The sequence below is a fragment of the Aspergillus neoniger genome, assembly GCF_003184625.1.
Source record: "Aspergillus neoniger CBS 115656 unplaced genomic scaffold BO87scaffold_7, whole genome shotgun sequence".
NCBI classification, from domain to species: Eukaryota; Fungi; Ascomycota; class Eurotiomycetes; order Eurotiales; family Aspergillaceae; genus Aspergillus; species Aspergillus neoniger.
The window spans coordinates 157397-175064 of NW_020291135.1; the positions used below are offsets into that span (position 1 = coordinate 157397).

General features: G+C 53.1%; 3 protein-coding genes across 3 annotated transcripts; 1 reads left to right on the plus strand and 2 right to left on the minus strand.

Annotated features, from left to right (window-relative positions):
• Positions 1-1940: 1940 nt before the first annotated feature.
• On the plus strand, positions 1941-7391 carry BO87DRAFT_423289 (putative PHD transcription factor (Rum1); the record flags this gene model as incomplete). Its single annotated transcript, XM_025627158.1, has 5 exons — positions 1941-2306; positions 2426-3341; positions 3397-3491; positions 3540-6211; positions 6266-7391. 5 exons carry the CDS (start codon positions 1941-1943, stop codon positions 7389-7391), a joined length of 5175 nt encoding a protein of 1724 aa, XP_025482439.1.
• A 645-nt stretch (positions 7392-8036) lies between these two features.
• Positions 8037-9359, minus strand: BO87DRAFT_456675 (1-aminocyclopropane-1-carboxylate deaminase/D-cysteine desulfhydrase; the record flags this gene model as incomplete). Its single annotated transcript, XM_025628743.1, has 1 exon — positions 8037-9359. One exon carries the CDS (start codon positions 9357-9359, stop codon positions 8037-8039), a length of 1323 nt encoding a protein of 440 aa, XP_025482440.1.
• A 1469-nt stretch (positions 9360-10828) lies between these two features.
• BO87DRAFT_404665 (putative SH3 domain protein (Cyk3)) lies at positions 10829-16239 on the minus strand. The gene is made up of 5 exons (XM_025625880.1): positions 12651-16239; positions 11983-12617; positions 11702-11828; positions 11572-11618; positions 10829-11232 (listed from the first exon to the last, which is right to left on the minus strand). The coding sequence occupies exons 1-5, from the start codon at positions 15855-15857 to the stop codon at positions 10890-10892; spliced, it is 4359 nt and encodes a 1452-aa protein (XP_025482441.1). The 5' UTR covers positions 15858-16239; the 3' UTR covers positions 10829-10889.
• Positions 16240-17668: the final 1429 nt, after the last annotated feature.

Consider the following 17668-nt stretch of genomic DNA (forward strand, 5'->3'; position numbering starts at 1 on the left):
CAGACCCATACCTATCTGTACCTTCTTCTCTGTCTTACCCTTGGGGTTTTTCCATCCGAAGGGACTTTTCTTGGACCTTCAAACCCCGATGGCGTGCGCAATTAAATATTCTTTCTTAGTAATATTATAGTGTTTCTTTTTCTCTCTGAATGAATATGCCATGCAATGTTTCCTTTTGTCCAGCCCTTTCTATTTTCTTTTTCTTTGTTGTCTCTAATCGAAACTTCCATCTCCTGCAGTAGAACAGGACGGTGGAGCTGAGCTTCACTTGTATGTAAGTAGGAGCTTTATACAGACTAAGTAGTCAATAGCGAAAATCAAACACAAACGTGCCATTAGGAATAAGCAGTATTATATTACTTTTTGACCTTCCTCTCTGGAATATGACCATAAGCTTTTTATATAGAGTATTACCAGTAAAATGTATAGTACAAAGGTAGAAGTAATAATAAGGTAGGTGCTAGCTAGGAAAGGTTGTGTTAATCCAAGAGAGAAAAGATGGGTATTGAGTTTGGGGATATTGGAAAAGTGGAAAGGCAGGAAAAAGTTTCCCTTCTTCCGAGGTCGTCGAAAGTCGTTACATCACCGTTTGCGGGCAAGAAGTGGATGGAATGAAGTCCAGCTGGTATCTTTCCCGTTTCCATACAACTATACGGGTAACAGAGCCTATCCTATTTTGGAATGTCTGATTACCGCTTTTGTTGTATTCGCTACCCTTTCTTAGCTGCCTGAGGCCAGACTATCCAGATGCAAATCATGGATCGAGAGGACGATTTCCATTTCTCGCTGTCTCTCTCTTGACGGATGGACTTGGCTTGACTTGCTGCTTCTGACTTTCTTACTGTGAAGTACGTTTTCTTTTTTCTTCACCCATTTGCTTTTTTTCCCCTTCCATTCGTCTCGATTTATCCTTTTTACTTTCCCTCTCCTATTTTTCCCTTTTTTCTGCACACCCTTCTTCCCCTTAGCATATTTTCTCGATCTTCCGTTCCATCCATTCCTTCTTTTTTTTCTCCAGACGAATTCGGCATCTGATTGTTTTTCTTCAGTTGCCGATCCACTTGGGGTTGGTGGTCCTCTTTCTCCAGTTCAGGTCTGACGGGACGGGGAAAAGTTGTGGATAGGAACAACACCTTCCTATCTATCTACTTACTTACATCTCGATAACCAGACTAGACTGACTTACTATCTAGACGATCAGTTTTCATCCATGATTGTCTTCTTAGTCAGCTAAAAAGCCCAAGCTGTGCCCCATCAACTACTAACTAAACTACTACTACTACTACCTGGTTTGGCCCAAGTGGCTTTCCCTGCGAACTACCTTACTAGCTAGGACTACTTCCGGCTACGGTCAATTCCTCCAATCGTCACGACTGCTAAATCTCAACCCCCATTTTCTAAACTAAACCTCCTACTTCCCCTACTACTACTTTCCCTACCCTACGGAAAACACCCCTGCTACGGGATTCTGATCCTCCCCCCGATCTCCTTCTCTTTCTCATCCCTCTCTTCTTCCCTCCCAACTCTCTCTGTCTGCTGACCGGCTTTTTCTTTACCTGGGGTGAGCACGTTATTCTTCCAATCCTTGTTCCTGTTCCGAGATTCTCCACACTAGCCCTCCCGGGTTCATCTCGGCCTGCCCTTTGACAGTCCATCTGCTGGCTGGCTGCCCTTTTGCTACTCTATCATCATCAATTTCACCTCCCTCGCTATCTCCCCATCTCCTTCCCCTCCCCATCCATCCCTCGGCCCTACTTTCTTCTTCCTTCATCCAATCTCACCAGGTGTTCTATCCTCGGTTCTCGACACTAAACTCCATCTCTCTCAGTTGATCTGGCCCTCCTCCATGTGTTTTTCGCATCGGATGCTGGCCCCCTTCCGTCCGCGGTAAACCACGCGCAAATTCTCTCTCGCCTCGATACCATTGTCGCCCCTCAGAAATGGTGGCTCCGGCTTCTGCTGGAGGCGCCTCTACAGGCCTGCAGCCTTCAACGAGTCGCCAACCCACTCGATCGGCCAGCACTCACCCATCGCATTCTCACAATGTTCCCTTGAGCGCTCGCAGGTCCGAACCCCTCGACTTGTCCACCGTCGAGCGCCGTGGACAATCCAATGCCCCTCGCGAACCGAGTACACGAGTGCGCCCCCATGGTTTACAAGAGGCACCCACCTTCCGGCCGACAGAGGAGGAGTTCAAGGATCCCGAGGCATACATCCGCAAGATCGCGCCGGAGGGGAAGAAATATGGAATTTGCCGGATCATTCCGCCTGAGAACTGGCAACCAACGTTTGCTATAGATACAGAGGTATGCGAGTGTTCCTGCGAATCTTGTTTGCTTGGTGTGGAGCAAACAAAGAGCTGCAGTGACTCCAGTCTGGGATATCCTGTGGGGGCTAAATAGGGCTGACCAACGCGTTCTTCTAGCGATTCCATTTCAAAACCCGTCGGCAGGAGCTCAACTCGGTTGAAGGAGGTATGCCCCCGCGCTTAGCCAAACAAGCTGCCGGTGGAGCTCCGCAGCCCAGTTCTGACGCGGACTCAGGAACTCGTGCAAACTTGAACTACCTCGATCAATTGGCCAAGTTTCACAAGCAACATGGCACCAACCTCAACCGATTCCCGAGCGTCGACAAGCGTCCGCTGGATCTGTACAAACTGAAAAAGGCGGTGGAGGTCCGTGGTGGCTTTGATCAAGTCTGCAAGATGAAGAAATGGGCCGAGATTGGGCGCGACTTGGGCTACAGTGGCAAAATCATGTCCTCGCTCTCCACATCGCTCAAGAATTCGTATCAAAGATGGCTTCAGCCATACGAAGAGTATCTGCGTGTGGCCAAGCCCGGGGTTCAGCAACAATTGGAGCTGGAACATGGTGGTCCTTATACACCGTCCCCGAACCATTCTCCCATGCCCAAAAAGCCTGTATCACTTGACAGCGCCACGCCATCGGCCACGCCTCAGCCCGCACCGAGCAATCCAGTTGCGCCTCCAAGTGCGGCAAAGGAGGTCGAGGCAACTCCAGAGAAGCCCACACCGCCCATCGAGCCTGCTCGGCCGATTGCGTCTGGATTTACACCCGTGAATGCTGGCTCGAGCGGTTTCACTGCTGTCAATCGATCACCATCTTTTGTGGCTGTGAATAGTGGCCCCGCCGTGAAGCGGGAAGCAGACAATGGCTCTCTCACCCCGAAGAGTATCGCTGAGCATCCGGCCAATCCAAGCGCCGCTTCCAATGGCCATGCGGGTCCGCCAATGAAGCGCGCGATCAGCCACGAAAGTGCATCGCAGGCTGAAAACGGTGAAGTTGATGCTAATGGTCGACGGAGCAAGCGACTTCGGAAAGGTATGTGCCTATTTACTGTAGACGTAGTAGTCGCAGTCTAACCCTTCTTGCTCAGATGCGCCCCTGCCCACTGTATCGGGCTCACACATGAGCCTCCTGCGTCCTGCTCCACCTCGGCAACGCAAGAGTGATCACCGGAAGACGGGTGATGTATGTTATTCTTCATTGTTACATTATCGCAGTGCTAACTAGAGCCAGAAATGCGAAATATGTGGCAAATCGGAGGAACGCTCGTCGATTCTAGTGTGTGATAGTTGTGATCATGGGTATCACAAAACCTGTCTCGATCCACCCCTGACCACGGTCCCTGAGTATGACTGGCATTGTCCCAAGTGCCTGGTCGGTACCGGCGAATTTGGCTTCGAAGAGGGCGGCGTATATTCGCTCAAGCAGTTCCAAGAGAAGGCGAACAACTTCAAGAAAAGCTACTTCGCCTCCAAGATGCCTTTTGACCCCGTGCTCAATACTCACCGACGTGAATCTGAGGATGATGTTGAGCGCGAATTCTGGCGACTGGTGGAGAGCTTGACGGAGACGGTCGAGGTCGAGTACGGTGCAGATATCCATTCAACCACGCATGGAAGTGGTTTTCCCACCATTGAACGGAATCCGCTGGATCCCTACTCGGTTGATCCTTGGAATCTGAACGTGATGCCTTTCCACGGTGACTCCCTGTTCCGCCATATCAAGTCAGACATCTCCGGCATGACTGTCCCTTGGGTCTATGTTGGCATGTGCTTTTCGACGTTCTGCTGGCACAATGAAGACCATTATGCTTATTCGGCCAATTACCAGCATTTTGGTGCCACCAAGACTTGGTACGGCATTCCCGGCGCGGATGCCGAGGCATTCGAGGAAGCCATGCGGCAGGCGGTACCGGAGCTGTTTGAGGGCCAACCCGACCTTCTGTTCCAGCTGGTCACGCTAATGCCCCCGGATCAACTGAGAAAGGCCGGTGTTAGAGTGTATGCACTGGATCAGCGGGCGGGTCAATTCGTGATCACCTTCCCGCAGGCGTACCATGCCGGGTTCAACCATGGCTTCAACTTTAACGAGGCTGTCAACTTTGCGCCTGCGGACTGGGAACCCTGGGGTGCCATGGGGGTGCAGCGCCTTCAAGATTTCCGTCGACACCCGTGTTTCTCCCATGACGAGCTTCTTTTGACAGCTGCAGCTCGTGATCAATCTATCACCACGGCCAAGTGGTTGGCACCAGCACTCCAGCGTGCCTGCGCGCGGGAATTGAGCGATCGAGCGACGTTCGCCACCCGACATCGGGAGCTGGCTCCGCACAATTGCACCCTGTATTCTGAAGACCCTGCAGCTACTGGGAATTGTCAACTCAAGTTTGTGGTTGAGGAGGAAGACCTGCCCGAAGATGATTATCAGTGCCAGTATTGCAAGGCCTATACTTATCTAGCGCAGTTCCGATGCCATAAGACTGGGAAGACTGTGTGCCTGCCCCACGTGGAAACGTATGGTTGTTGTGGCGAACCGCTAACACAAAGGTTAACTGGCCCGGACCACACACTGCGCTATCGAATAGGTGATGATGCCTTGAAGGCCTTGGTACTAAAGGTCCAGGAACGCGCCAGGATCCCGGAGGCCTGGGGAGAAAAGCTCGACAAAATGCTGGAAGACGAGCCGAAGCCCCAATTGAAGGTCCTTCATAACCTACTTAATGAAGGTGAGAAAATCCCATACCATTTGCCTGGTCTCCAAGATCTCGCGGCTTTCGTCCAGCGTTGCGATAAATGGGTTGAAGAAGCAACCAATTACATTACCCGGAAGCAGCAGAACCGGAGGAAGAACGAGAAGGCGTGGCGCAAGGGGACTTCTAAAGCTGCGCAGCTGGAAGAACGTGATCGTGAAGTTCGCAGAGTAGAAAACATCTACGCCCTTCTTGCAGAGGCTGATAAACTGTCGTTCGACTGTCCACAGATGGCGGCTCTGGAAGAGAAGACCCGCGAGATCGAGAAATTCCGCCAGGACGTTAACGTTGCCCTCATGAACCCCAACATCCGATCGGTCCAGGAAGTCGAGGATCTGGTGGAATCCGCGCGCAATTTCAACGTGGATATACCCGAGGTTGAGGGACTAGAGCACATACTCCGGCAAATGAAATGGAACGAGGAAGCCCGTCGCAAACGGGATCGGTACCTGACCTTGAAGGAATGTCAGGAAATCATCCAGGCCGGCGAGCAACTAGGATTATCGGAGACCAACGACCACCTACTCCACTTCAAGGATCTGTGTCGCCACGGTGAGGCCTGGGAAGCAAAAGCCAAGGAGTTGATGTCCGTAGAAGCCGTTCACTACCAGCAACTCGAGGCCTTGTCTGCGCAGGCATCCCGGTTCCCAGTGTCCCCTGATACCCTGGCAAGTGTAGACGCAATTTTGACCAAACAACGCGAAGCGCAGCGCAGGATCCAGAGTCTGTATGACCGGAGCCGGGATCCGGATTTTCGCAACCGTCCCAAGTACAAGGAAGTCCGGGAGCTCATGGATTCTCTGGAGGAATTGAACAGCCGGCCCACTGGTGCGATTGACCTTGAGCGTGAGCAAAAGCGTCATGAGGATTGGATGAGGAAGGGCAAGAAATTATTTGGCAAGGCGAATGCCCCGCTGCACATCCTGAAGTCACATATGGAGTATGTTGAGAAGCGCAATTCATATTGCTTCGATCTGGAAGATCGCTGTCGGCCGCCTGTCGAACCGGCATCGCGAGATAATACCCCAGATGGTTTGCTAGAAAGTACCAGCACTCCAAGTATGTGGGGTGGTGGGAAGTCGCGGAAACGGGATGTGTTTTGCATCTGCAGACACTCGGAAGCTGGCATGATGATCGAGTGTGAGGTTTGTCACGAATGGTAAGTTTGTTGATGCTTTTTCGAAGGGGGATACAATGCTTACTTCGTGTGCAGGTACCACGGCAAGTGTCTGAAGATTGCAAGGGGCAAAGTCAAAGAATTTGACAAATACACGTGCCCGATCTGCGACTGGCGCCAGAAGATCCCTCGAGATGCTGCCCGGCCCAAGTTGGAGGATCTCTTGGAATGGCAGGCTGAGATTGCTGGTCTGCCTTTCCAACCGGACGAGGAGGAGATCCTGGATAATATTATCAACCAAGCCACGACCTTCCGGGACTTCCTCCACAGCTTCACCAATGCTGCTTGCACCACTACGGAGGAGGTCCCCACGTTGATCTTCTACCTGCGGAAAATTGAGGGCGCGGAGGTTCTCCTGGCATATGAGACGAATTTCTTCCGACAAGAGATCCATAAGTGGGCGCCTGTTGCCCCCGAGCCTCCGCCGATCCTGGAACAGTCGCTTTCCACTCGGAAGCCCCGCCCCACGAAGCAGCAGAAGATCATGGCTCAGCTCGGCGTGGAGCGGCCTGAAGACCTGCCTCCTCACCTTCGCACTAAGCAGCCCAACTTTGCCAAGCGCAAGTCAATTGAATCTCAGACTGGCCGCCCTTCCATACTCCAGACGCCCGGCGACGGCTCGAACTCGGATTCGGGCCGCAGTGGTCCTACGCTGACGCCGATGGCCGATGCTCCAAACCCGCCGTATCCTTTCTCTGCAAACTACTCACTTCCTGCCACCGAGTCTACCCCGGCGTTTGCACCAGGCTCCTCTGCGTTCTTACCTCATGTTTCGGCCGACTCGCCGTCGTTCCCTCCGCGTTCGCCCACACTACCGCACCAGGGTTTAGACACGTCCCTCTTCAGCTCTCCTCGGTATACCCGAGACCACAATGACGCGCCTCCTGGAGTGGATGTGGACAGCCGTGATCCTTTCGACAGCAGTCCTCGCCAGAACCTCGACGATGTGTTCGCCGACCTGACGAACCAAGATCAGGATCCGGACCAAGAACCTGAACCGGAGCTGATGGAGAACACGCACGCCAACGAGGCGCTTGAGGTTCTCGACGTGAGCAACGGAGATGACTCTGATGGCTTGCCTGATGCAGACTCGCCTGATCACAAATTGAACGGGGACACCAACGGCCATGCCGAGGCAGACGACCATGCTGATGAGCTTTGATCGAACCTTTTCCTACCGATAGTCCAAAAAAACTTTTTCACGACCACTTGACCGATAGTATGTTTAGTGGGTTCATGGGGATGTCCGGATTTTCTCTTTCTCAAACTGTCCTCTTTCCTTAACCTTTTAACGTTGCATGACACGGCATTCTGCGGCGTTTCCAGACTTGCTGGTGGCTTTGTGTTGTTCCTGGATTGTTAACGGTGTTGTTGTTCACTGGGATGCCAGCTGTTTTGCTCTTAAAGTCTTTTTCGATTCGCTCGGATGGGATCTTGATCCTGTTTAAAATTTATGTTGTGGTTTGTGATTTGTACGACTTCGGTGTACGAAGACAACGGAGACCTGGCTAGTCCGTCTCCGCATTGCGTGGTGTTTTCCTGTCTTATTCTTATTTGATAGTTGTTTGTGTGTGATTTCACTGTTCCTTCTTCCAAGGGGTGGCTTTTGTTTTCTCAGGCCAATGTACACTGCTATCTTTGCGCTTTCTCCAGTATTTTTATTTTTTAGTCAGTCGCTCGATGAGCGCGTTCGATGTGACATTAACCAACAATCGTTCAATACAGTAGACCTTATTCCTCAGCCTATGTGCACTAGCTCTAATGAAGATCTACAACCCACACAGCCACCGCAACAGCAAATATGTATCTACACAACATCCGCATACGCACTCAAAGCAGACTGTCCCCCCGTATGCACCATCAACACATTAACACCAACCCCATCTCCCTCCCCTCCCCCCCTGGCAACCCAATCCCTACCCACCTCCCCCTCCCTCACCCAATGCACCATCCCCCTCGCCACCTTCCCCGTATACACCGGATCCAACAACACCGCCTCCTCCCTCGCCATCAACCGCACCATATCCCCCGTCCGATCATCCACCTCCCCATACGCCGTGCCCGCGAACCGCTCATCAACATGTACATCCTCCATCGTTATCTCCCTCTCCACATCCTCGATCCCGATGAGTCTTCCCGCTTGGCGCGCAAACTGCAATACTCTATTCTCGTGGTAGCTTCGTGGGCGTGTCGGGGACGTGAGCACGCCGATGATCTTTCGAGGTGGGCGGTGGGCAGTGCTGATATCTTCTTGTTCGTGCCTCTCGAGGAGCTTTAACCCCGCGATTAATCCCCCGTGGGTACTCCCGCTGCCGCATGCCACGAAGATGTAGTCTATTCTTCCGAGATTGGGAGCCCCGGGTTGTGGTTGGGGTTGGGTTTCCTGGTACGCTATTTCGAATGCGCATCGCGCGTACCCCAGTCCACCAAGGGGGTGGAGGCTTGCGCCGGAGGGAAACCAGTAGGGATGTTTGTTTTCGGATTGGAGGGTTGTGAAGATCGAGTGTACCCCATCTTGGTCTTCGTCTTTATTTGTAGACGTTGTAACATTAGCTGAAACATCCAAGACCCTCACATCAGCCCCTAATAACTTCGCAACCTGGACATTCCCCGTCCTCTCAAACAGACTCTTATCTGGTACTTGGGCGTACCCGCCCCCCGTCGCCTTGTGGAGGATAATCACCGGCCGTGGGAGGTTCAGGTGGTTCGCGATGCAGGTTACTTGGATGGTGTGGTTGCTTTGGAGGGCGCCTTCGGTTACTAGGGTCACTTCCTTGCTGTTCTTCTTCTTATTGGTATGTTGCTCCTGTGAGGATGCTGTGAGGGTGCCGTGATCGGGTCCTGGTGCTAGAGAGCCGTATTTGGGTGTCGGGGAGAGAATGTCCGGTATTAGGTACTCGAGTTTGCGGTATTTGTTGCCGCTGGAGGTTAGGGGGGAGGCGTGGTCTTCGCGTTTGAGGTGCAGGGTTATGTTTGTGTTTGGGTTTATGTTCGAGGTGGTCTTGGGGGTTGTGTATGGGGATTGGAGGAGGGTTCTGGTTAGGGTTGGGAGTGGGTGGATGGGGGAGGGGGTTGCGTAGAGGAGGGGGTAGCGGGGGATTTGGGAGAAGGGGGTGGGGAGGGGGATCATGGTGTTATAGCAGAGTAGTTTGGAGGGGGACAATATGAGATTATGATGTTGAGAGTGAGTGTGATGTTGTGAGTTTGGGATAGGAGTGGAGGTGGTGCGGAGTATATATTGGGAAAGTTCAGTTGGAGTAGTAGGAGTAGTATATCTAGAGCCTGAGGATTAGTAAGTGGATACCGACGAATTGAGAGTGGAATTGACTTACAGCAGAGTAATACCAAGATAAAAGAGATCCTACTTGAAGAGATGCAATGTTGATATCCAGATGATACCATGAATAACTGAATATCTCAACTGTGATGATGCCATAGGCGGTCAAGTTCTGCCTCTCCGCGGCGGAGATTCCCCGATGAGGAATTATCCCCTCATCTTATATTTTCGACTCCAAACAACATCATCAATCCCAATCTCACCGCACATCCTCCCTGCTAAACCGCTACAATGCCTCCTCCCGAACACAGCCTCTTCCAATTCCTCTCCAAAGCCCTCCAAACCCATCACCGCTTTCTCGCCGGTCGACTCTCCCGCGCCGAATCCCCCATCTACGTCATCGGCAACCCCTCCGCCGACCTCGACTCCATCATCTCCGCCATTGTCTACGCCTCCTTCGCCCATCCCCGGCCTCACGTCCCCCTAATCAACCTCCCTACCGTCCCCGCAGGTCCCGAACTACGCCGTCTCCGCCCCGAATTCATCAAATCCCTCTGGCTCTCCACGCACCCCCCAGTCCCCGACGAAGAAACATGGTCCGACACGCCCGAGTCCGCCGGCCCTCTTCTCCAAGAACACATCCTCACCGTCTACGACTTTGCAACTCACCTCCAAGACTACAACCACAACAATAATCAATTAACCGCCGACGCCGTCCTCGTCGACTGGAACGCCCTCCCCAACCGCTCCCCCACCCAACCCCGAGGCCAAGGCTCCCTCCCCTCCCTCCCCAACCTCACCTTCACCGTCCTCGGCTGCATCGACCACCACGTCGACGAACACTTCCTAGCCCCAATCACAGACCCAGACCAGCCCTTCCTCCTCCAACCGGCCGGGTCATGCACCTCGCTCGTCGTCAACATGTTGGATAAAATGGACCGCTGGCGACGCACTTCCTCTACCACCTCCACCCCTGCGGAGCTATCATCCAAACTCCAATTAGCGAAGCTAGCCATGAGCGCCATCCTCATCGACACGGCGAACTTCACCGCCAAGGAGAAGGTCACGGACTCGGATACACTTGCGTACAGTTTCCTCAGATCGAAGATCAATGCGATTTCGAATCGAGATGGGGATGCGGCTGGGAAGCCCTGGGATCATAACAAGTTCTATGAGGAGGTGATGGTTGCCAAGCAGGGAAGTTTGGATTTGTTGACTGTTCCCGAGGTCTTGGAGAGGGATTATAAGGAGTGGAGGGAAGTGCCTTCTTCGAAGAAGAAGAAGGGGGAGGGAGAGGGGGAAGGGGAGGGGGTGAAGATTGGGATTTGTTCCATGGTGCGGTCGTTGCCGTGGTTGAAGAGGAAAGCGGGCGGGGCCGGGGCCCTACTTGATGCTGTGGTGGGTTATGCGAAGAGGGAGGAGTTGGATGTGGTGATGGTGATGACGGCATTTAGTGGTGCGGAAGGGAAGTTTTGTAGGGAGTTGTTGGTGTGTGCGACTGGGGAAGGTGGTGTGCGTGGAGTGGAGGTGTTTGAGGAGCAGGCGGGTGTGCAGTTGGGGTTGGAGAAGTGGAGGGTGTTGGATGGAGATGAGGAGAGTAAAGGTAGTGAGTTGGGGGATGTGAGTGGAGATGATGACCAGTCGTGGAGGAAGTGGATCTGGGTGCAGGAGGATGTTACGAAGAGTCGAAAGCAGGTGGCCCCGTTGATTAGGGATGCAGTGAAGTCTTTGTAATCTTGTATCTACTTTGTATATCTCTTGGGTATATAAGCTTTTTGAATATATAGATGGATGGATATAATTGGGTTAATTGTGTAATTGCTTTGCTCCAGCCATGTCGAAATCAGATATGGTTCTATATCTATCTTCAGAATCGACTGACTGCGATTGATGATGGATAATGACCAGTGAGCCAGTACACAATGCTCCAGCACAACACATAATAGATACAACAACACAACACAACTGAAGAGAAAAGAACCAATTTCAATGTATCCGACCTGATTCACAGCACCAACCGAGTCTAGTCATGCTTCTAGATCGTAGCAGTAAGTTCATTGCAAACTGAATAGAGCCCCAAACAGCCATATCATCAGACATGATGCCCCATAACTCAGAAACCATAATGCATAAAAACATGAAATAAAATTGTTGAAACAGTCAAGAAGGAAAAGAAAAAGAAAAAAAAGAATAACACCGGCGCCATCATGGTCTTTCCGGAAACGCCTCAATATGATGGTAGTAACATGTAGGGGTAGATCACGTCCTGCTGCCCCTTGATGATGTCCTGGTACAGATGCCAGTCCCGGACCGGATGCAATGCTGTCAATAAGACAAATGTCGATGAAGAAGTCTCCGTAGATGAGCACAAATAAAAGATTAGATTACAGTCGCGTTTGCTTGGCAAATGTTCCCAAATGCAAGCCCGGCAGTTGGGGATTTCGGTCAGTAACACTCCCATTCGCAAAAGACACACCACCGTGCAACTCGGTCGGCCAGTACCAAGCCTCGCCACACGCCGCGCTCGCCAATCTTGATAACCGTCTCCCAGACACTGCCGTCTGCCGGAGCATCGGTGAATGCGTGCGTGCCTGTATGAGGGCTGAGCATATGCTCGGGCTTCCGCGTCAGACGGAGGATCTTGCCTGATGGAGACTGAATCGCCAGCTTGGCCGGCTTTTCGCGTCCAGACATCGATCGGCCGGATGAAATGGCCGATGTTGAGGCGGAGAACTCGTTGGACACCCCGGACACCGTGGAACCACCCGCGGAACTGGAAACCATACTTAATGCGCTTGCAGGCCGGGTGAAGACCGACGGTGAGACACGCCCACTGACGCCAGCCTCATTGCTTCCGGACGACAAAGCCGGGGAGGCCGGGTGTTGGCGCACAGCAAAAACGAAGGTGTTGTTGACCGCTAGCTTCGCACACTGCGGCTGCATGATGTAGAGATCATGTCGCTGAGCGTGAGGGGTCGGATGGCGCAGCACAAAGTCGTACGGCGGGTTATCGCTGCTGTGGAGCATGGGGAGGGCAAGAGCCAACGGGTGGGGAATATCACGACTGGAGTGCATCAGTCCCTTCTTGCCGGCGTACACCTTGACTGTGCCCTGTCCTTCATCGCCAGGCAGGATAGCTTTCACCGTAATCCGCTTCTGTCCACTGACCCAGTCGGGCTGCACCAGCGCGCGCTTGCGCACAACTTCGCCGCTTTCGAAGTAATCACCATCGGCGTCACGGGCAAACGCTGGGGCTTCCACCTCGGCCGCACATTCCACGTCTGGGGGTACTGAAAGGCGAATCTGCATGACTTCCAAGCCGTCAATCCGGATGATGCTAGTATCATAATCGGGAAATTGCATATTCAGCTTGAAATATGGTGGGCAGGCCGCCGGGAGGGTCAGCAGAACGTCTGGTGAAATAGGCGGGCAGATGTGCTGCTCTTCAGGAGCAAGAGGAACATGCGTATAGCAAATCTCCAAGGGTCGTGCCAGGAAATACCAGCTTTCAGCCACGGAAGTGTTATTGGTGACGAACTGGTTCCGTCGCGGATTCGTAGGGCTGGCCAGCGAACAGTCCATGATGCGCCACTCGCCATCCACGAGCACCGAGTTCCACCAATGGTTGGGTCGCGAGAGGCCGTCCAGGTCAAACATCTCCCCAGGGCCTTTGAGGAACCCATTGATCGCTTCAGCGTGGAGACCGACCGCCGCGCACATCTCCTTGACCAGATAGGCCACTTCTTGGGGACTGCCTCTTTTCGTCTGCAGCACCCGCCTCAAATCGATGCCGATCTCTTCAACCGGGTCATCCCACGCGATCTTTTCGCTCACCCAAGTAAAGATGGCGCGCAGCCTCTGGACATCACTCTTATAAGGGCGGCAGACATACCCGTGCGCTAAACTCGCCGGATTCGTCATTGGGGGAAGACTGTTGACAAAACGCGCGCTCTTGTCCACAAGATTCAGGTTGACACTGGCGAAGTTGGTCGGCTCACTGATCGGCAAGCCGTCAATGCTTTCATCGCCTTCCGCCGTCTCGTAGAGTTCCTCCACCGAATAGATCACAGGGTGGTCCATCATTTGGCATCTTTCAGCCCGCTCAATTCTCTCATTTCGACTGGGCGAGCTTGCGCGGTTTACGTCGCGACGGACTTGTACCCAATCGATGGCGCTGGTGCCAGGCCCCATTTCGCGGGCAGAGTCCCGGCTGGATTGCAGAGCACGGATTGGCGAGATTCCTCTGCCCTTGGTGGGCGATGAAGATCCACCATTGTGCCCGACTGCGATGCTGCTCCTCGCGTTGGCAGCGCCTGTCTTCGCTGACTCGAAGATCTTCTTGAAGAACCCTGGCTTCTTGGCCTTTGGTGTGGAAAGGCCACCGAACACAGCGGTCGGCTCTTCTGCGCCGCCTTCACCGGACGACCAGGGTATGGCAGATGACGCACCTTGCCGAGAGGTATTATGGCTGGAATGGTACGATATACCGGTCAACGGCGTTTCGGGCCTTGGCACCCGGGAGACATCGCTGAAGCCTCTCGTGCGGAACGTGTCGACTGCCGTGTTTGGTCTCTCGGCCGGAGTGGTACCTCTCCTGGCATAACTACCCGCACTGGTTGCGCTGAATCCACCGGCTGAGGGCCCACTCATGATGCTTTGGCTGGTTCTCTCGGTGCTTCCCGTCTGTGTCGTACTCGTACTGTGCACCCCGCTCGAAGAGTTAGTCGTGCTGGACTTATTGGTATATGATCGATTGAGCAAGTCCCCGCGGAGATCTTGGCCGGACCTCCGTCCTCTTACCACTGGGTACTGGGCGGGTATTGAGTTATGCCGGGCATGGTAGGGTACATTTCTTGGAGGAGGCGGTGGGGCTTCCTCATCAGAATGTTGCGCATCCTCAGCCTCCCTTTGACTCTGCTCTTGCATCTGCCGAAGTCGACTCTCCATCCTCTGTACATAGTTGTTCAATTGTGGCGGACCGTCCATGTAGGGATCATGTGCGTAGACGCTATTTCTATGGGTCTGACTGCCATGATATTGGTACTCCTTGTCTCCATCAAATCCCAGAGAGGTTAGCGGCCGACGGGAGGTTTGTACGGGCCGAGTTTCGCGGAAGCTGTCATATGCGTCCGGTGACCACGGGTTGTTGAACATCGGCTGCGGCGACGGTGACTGTCCGCCTCGGGGCAGCCCCATATCCTCCAATGAAGTCATCACGTCTTCCATCGCATCACGAAGGGGCGACGGGGTGTGTCCGCGGCCCTCGGAATGGGCAGCCGGTGATGGCGTCCTTGACATTGTGACAAAACGATCATTCATGTTTAGGCGTATGGGAACGTGTGGTTCGATAGACGGCTGACGATTGACAGCAACTCTGTGTGGTGGTGGGGGTGGCGGGGGCGGCGAGTCTTCTCTCTCGTGCAGCTGAAGTGGAGATATTTCGCGCGAGGAGGGCCGGTGTAGAGATATGCTGTGTCTCGGAACCTGAGGAGGCATAAGATCTACGTCATCAGGCGGATATGGGGACGCTGCACGAGACGCAGGTCTCTGGATTGCAACCTCCATAGGAGGGAGAGATGGAAGCTGGTAATCGATTGTTGGCGGAGGAGCTGGCGATACTGCACGAGGAGGAGGAGGTCCGGGGCGTGGTGCACTTTGCACAGGCGGGATGGAAGGAAGGTGGAGTTCTGGGTCTGGCGGATGGGGCGACACTCCGCGAGAGGGAGGTCTTGACCGGGCCATGTATGTCCCAGGAAGGGTGGACGAAAGTTGGGGATCTGGTTCGGCTGGAGGATGCGGGGACATCGCACGGGACAAAGGCCTGGACCGGGATACGGGCCTCGATAAAGAGCTCTGATGCTTTACAGCGGTTGTTGGGGTGCGTAGCGGCTTCACCTTCCGCGAGGAAAGACTGCCATCCCGGGGTGGAGTTTGCGGGATCGTACTGGTCACTGGCGATGAGGAGGTCGAGCTCCGGGATAGCTCACCCGAAGGCGCAAGAGCTTCTTTATGGGCTTGGAATGGCTTCCGAAAGACCGTTTTCTGTTTCTTAGGAGCCGAAGTTGGATTCGTGATCGGCGACGAGGCAGGTGGTAGCATGGGGCTCGTTGACCGTTGCACAGGTACGAAATCCTCCCTGAGCACTTCAACGAAGTTGGAGGGGAACAACCCCATCATGCGCCTGTCTCGCCGCAATCGGCCCATCCACCACTGACCATCGCCAGCATTTAGGCACTCAATGAGGTCGCCCTCCACAAATCCCAAGTCGCGTTTTGTTTCTCCACCCCATGAATATATTGCCCGACACCAGCAAGGGAATCGGGTCGGGAGCTGGGGTGCGGCGGGGGCCATTGCGGCTGAAGTGACCGAGCACGAGCGGACCGAAGATCGACTACTACCACCACCGCTGATTGCTAGGCAGAGCGGACGTCAGATTGCTGGAGAAAACGATCGGAGATGCAATTGACGTGTCAGAAGACTCGATATGATGCAGTATCGGGGTCCGATCGAAGTATCAACGGGGTAGGAAAGTCAAAGGGCGAATATAGCTACAAGCGCACCGTCGCTGAACGAGAGACAATAACGGAAGCATTAAGGACCGGGTAACGGAGCTGTAGACCAACACATGGCAAGAAAGGAAAAACAAAAACAAGGGAAGAGTAGCACGCCGGAACGCGAAGAAGGGGGGCGGAAGGTTCAGCGTGGGATGCGACACGCTTTAGGTTAAAGGGAGGGGGGGTTGGGGTTAGTTAGTGAGTGGAGGAGAGAGTGAGAAGCTAGGGAAGGGAGGGGGGAGAGAAAGAGTGAGAGAGCGAGAGAGAGAGAGATGGACTTGGAACTCAAGGGAAACTGGACGGTGAGGCCCGATCGATGTTTTGGTGTTTACGTGGGCTCCGTTTCGGGACTAGTCCCTCCCTTATCGATAAGCTTATTACGCACAGTCCTCATTGCTAGTCACTAGTCAACTAGTATTATCCTCTTCCTCTAGAGTTTACATCGATTTCTCTCCCTTTATAACTCAGTTCCCTGGATGATGTCAGTTCAACATACCAATAACCGAACTCATTCGGAATCAACCATAGGTCATACGAAGCTCCAAGGTACTCCGCGCGTGGCTACTAGGGGTCCCCCTCCCCCAAGATGAGGATCCATGGTTGTACCTCCGCTACCCGCTGTACCACCCAGAGAACATTCACCCCTGGGTTGCCAATCAACTTGTGTTTCATCTCTAGATTACTACATGTGGTGCAATTCAACTACTTTGTACCCACCTCAAAGAGAAACCAGTGCGGATCATATGAGAGACTAGACCAGAAAATACCCGCTTTCGAAACAGTTGAGGTACTGTATAGTATATGAGTCTCCTTCTGGTGTTCCCTTCGATGGTATTTTTCACGATAAGCTAATCTGTCTGTTACTTAGCTCCCAGGTCTGTCAAACTGGTGGCAACGGTTTAGGTCACTCTCTCACTTTATACTCAGACGGTGAGGCCTTTTGAAAACTATAACATCAAGCGATGACTCCAAAGGCATCTCCTGGTATGTGGCCAAAATCCCTCCTATCCAACTGGTCAGCTGCCGCAGCCCCTTGCTTGGCTGAGGTAATGATGGTCGATACTGTCTGCATCGCAATTCCGAGGAAACTGGTCTACCGGCCGAAGAAACTTACTGTCGTATCCTGGATGTCCTTTCTAGAATTCCTTCCTTGGGTCAAGTCATGGGGAGTCATATCAGTCTGCTCGCTCGAGTTTATTGCGGATAGCGTACGAGGAGTAAGTTCGTGTACGGCCTCAATGCCGCCATCTGCAAAGTTTATCATCGGTCGTAGTGTCCTATTCACAGAAGAATTGCCAGTTAGTAGAGATAGTATATATATGGATATATCTGTATGATGTGTAGTACGCAATTAATGGTAGGAAGTAGATGGGGAATGAAATTTAGTCCTTTTCAAGTGGTACCAATTTCATCCATAGCCTTCTCTTCGTCGCAGTTGCTCATATCCTGTGCTATGCTATGGATATCAAAGTTATCTCTGCTACTGTAACAGCGGAGTGAAGTGGATGGTCATCATTCCAGTCGGGCCCGGCGATACACGTGCCACTCACAGGTCTACAGTACCACCCGACCCCGACCACGCTAATCCAAGTAAATCGCCTACTGGCT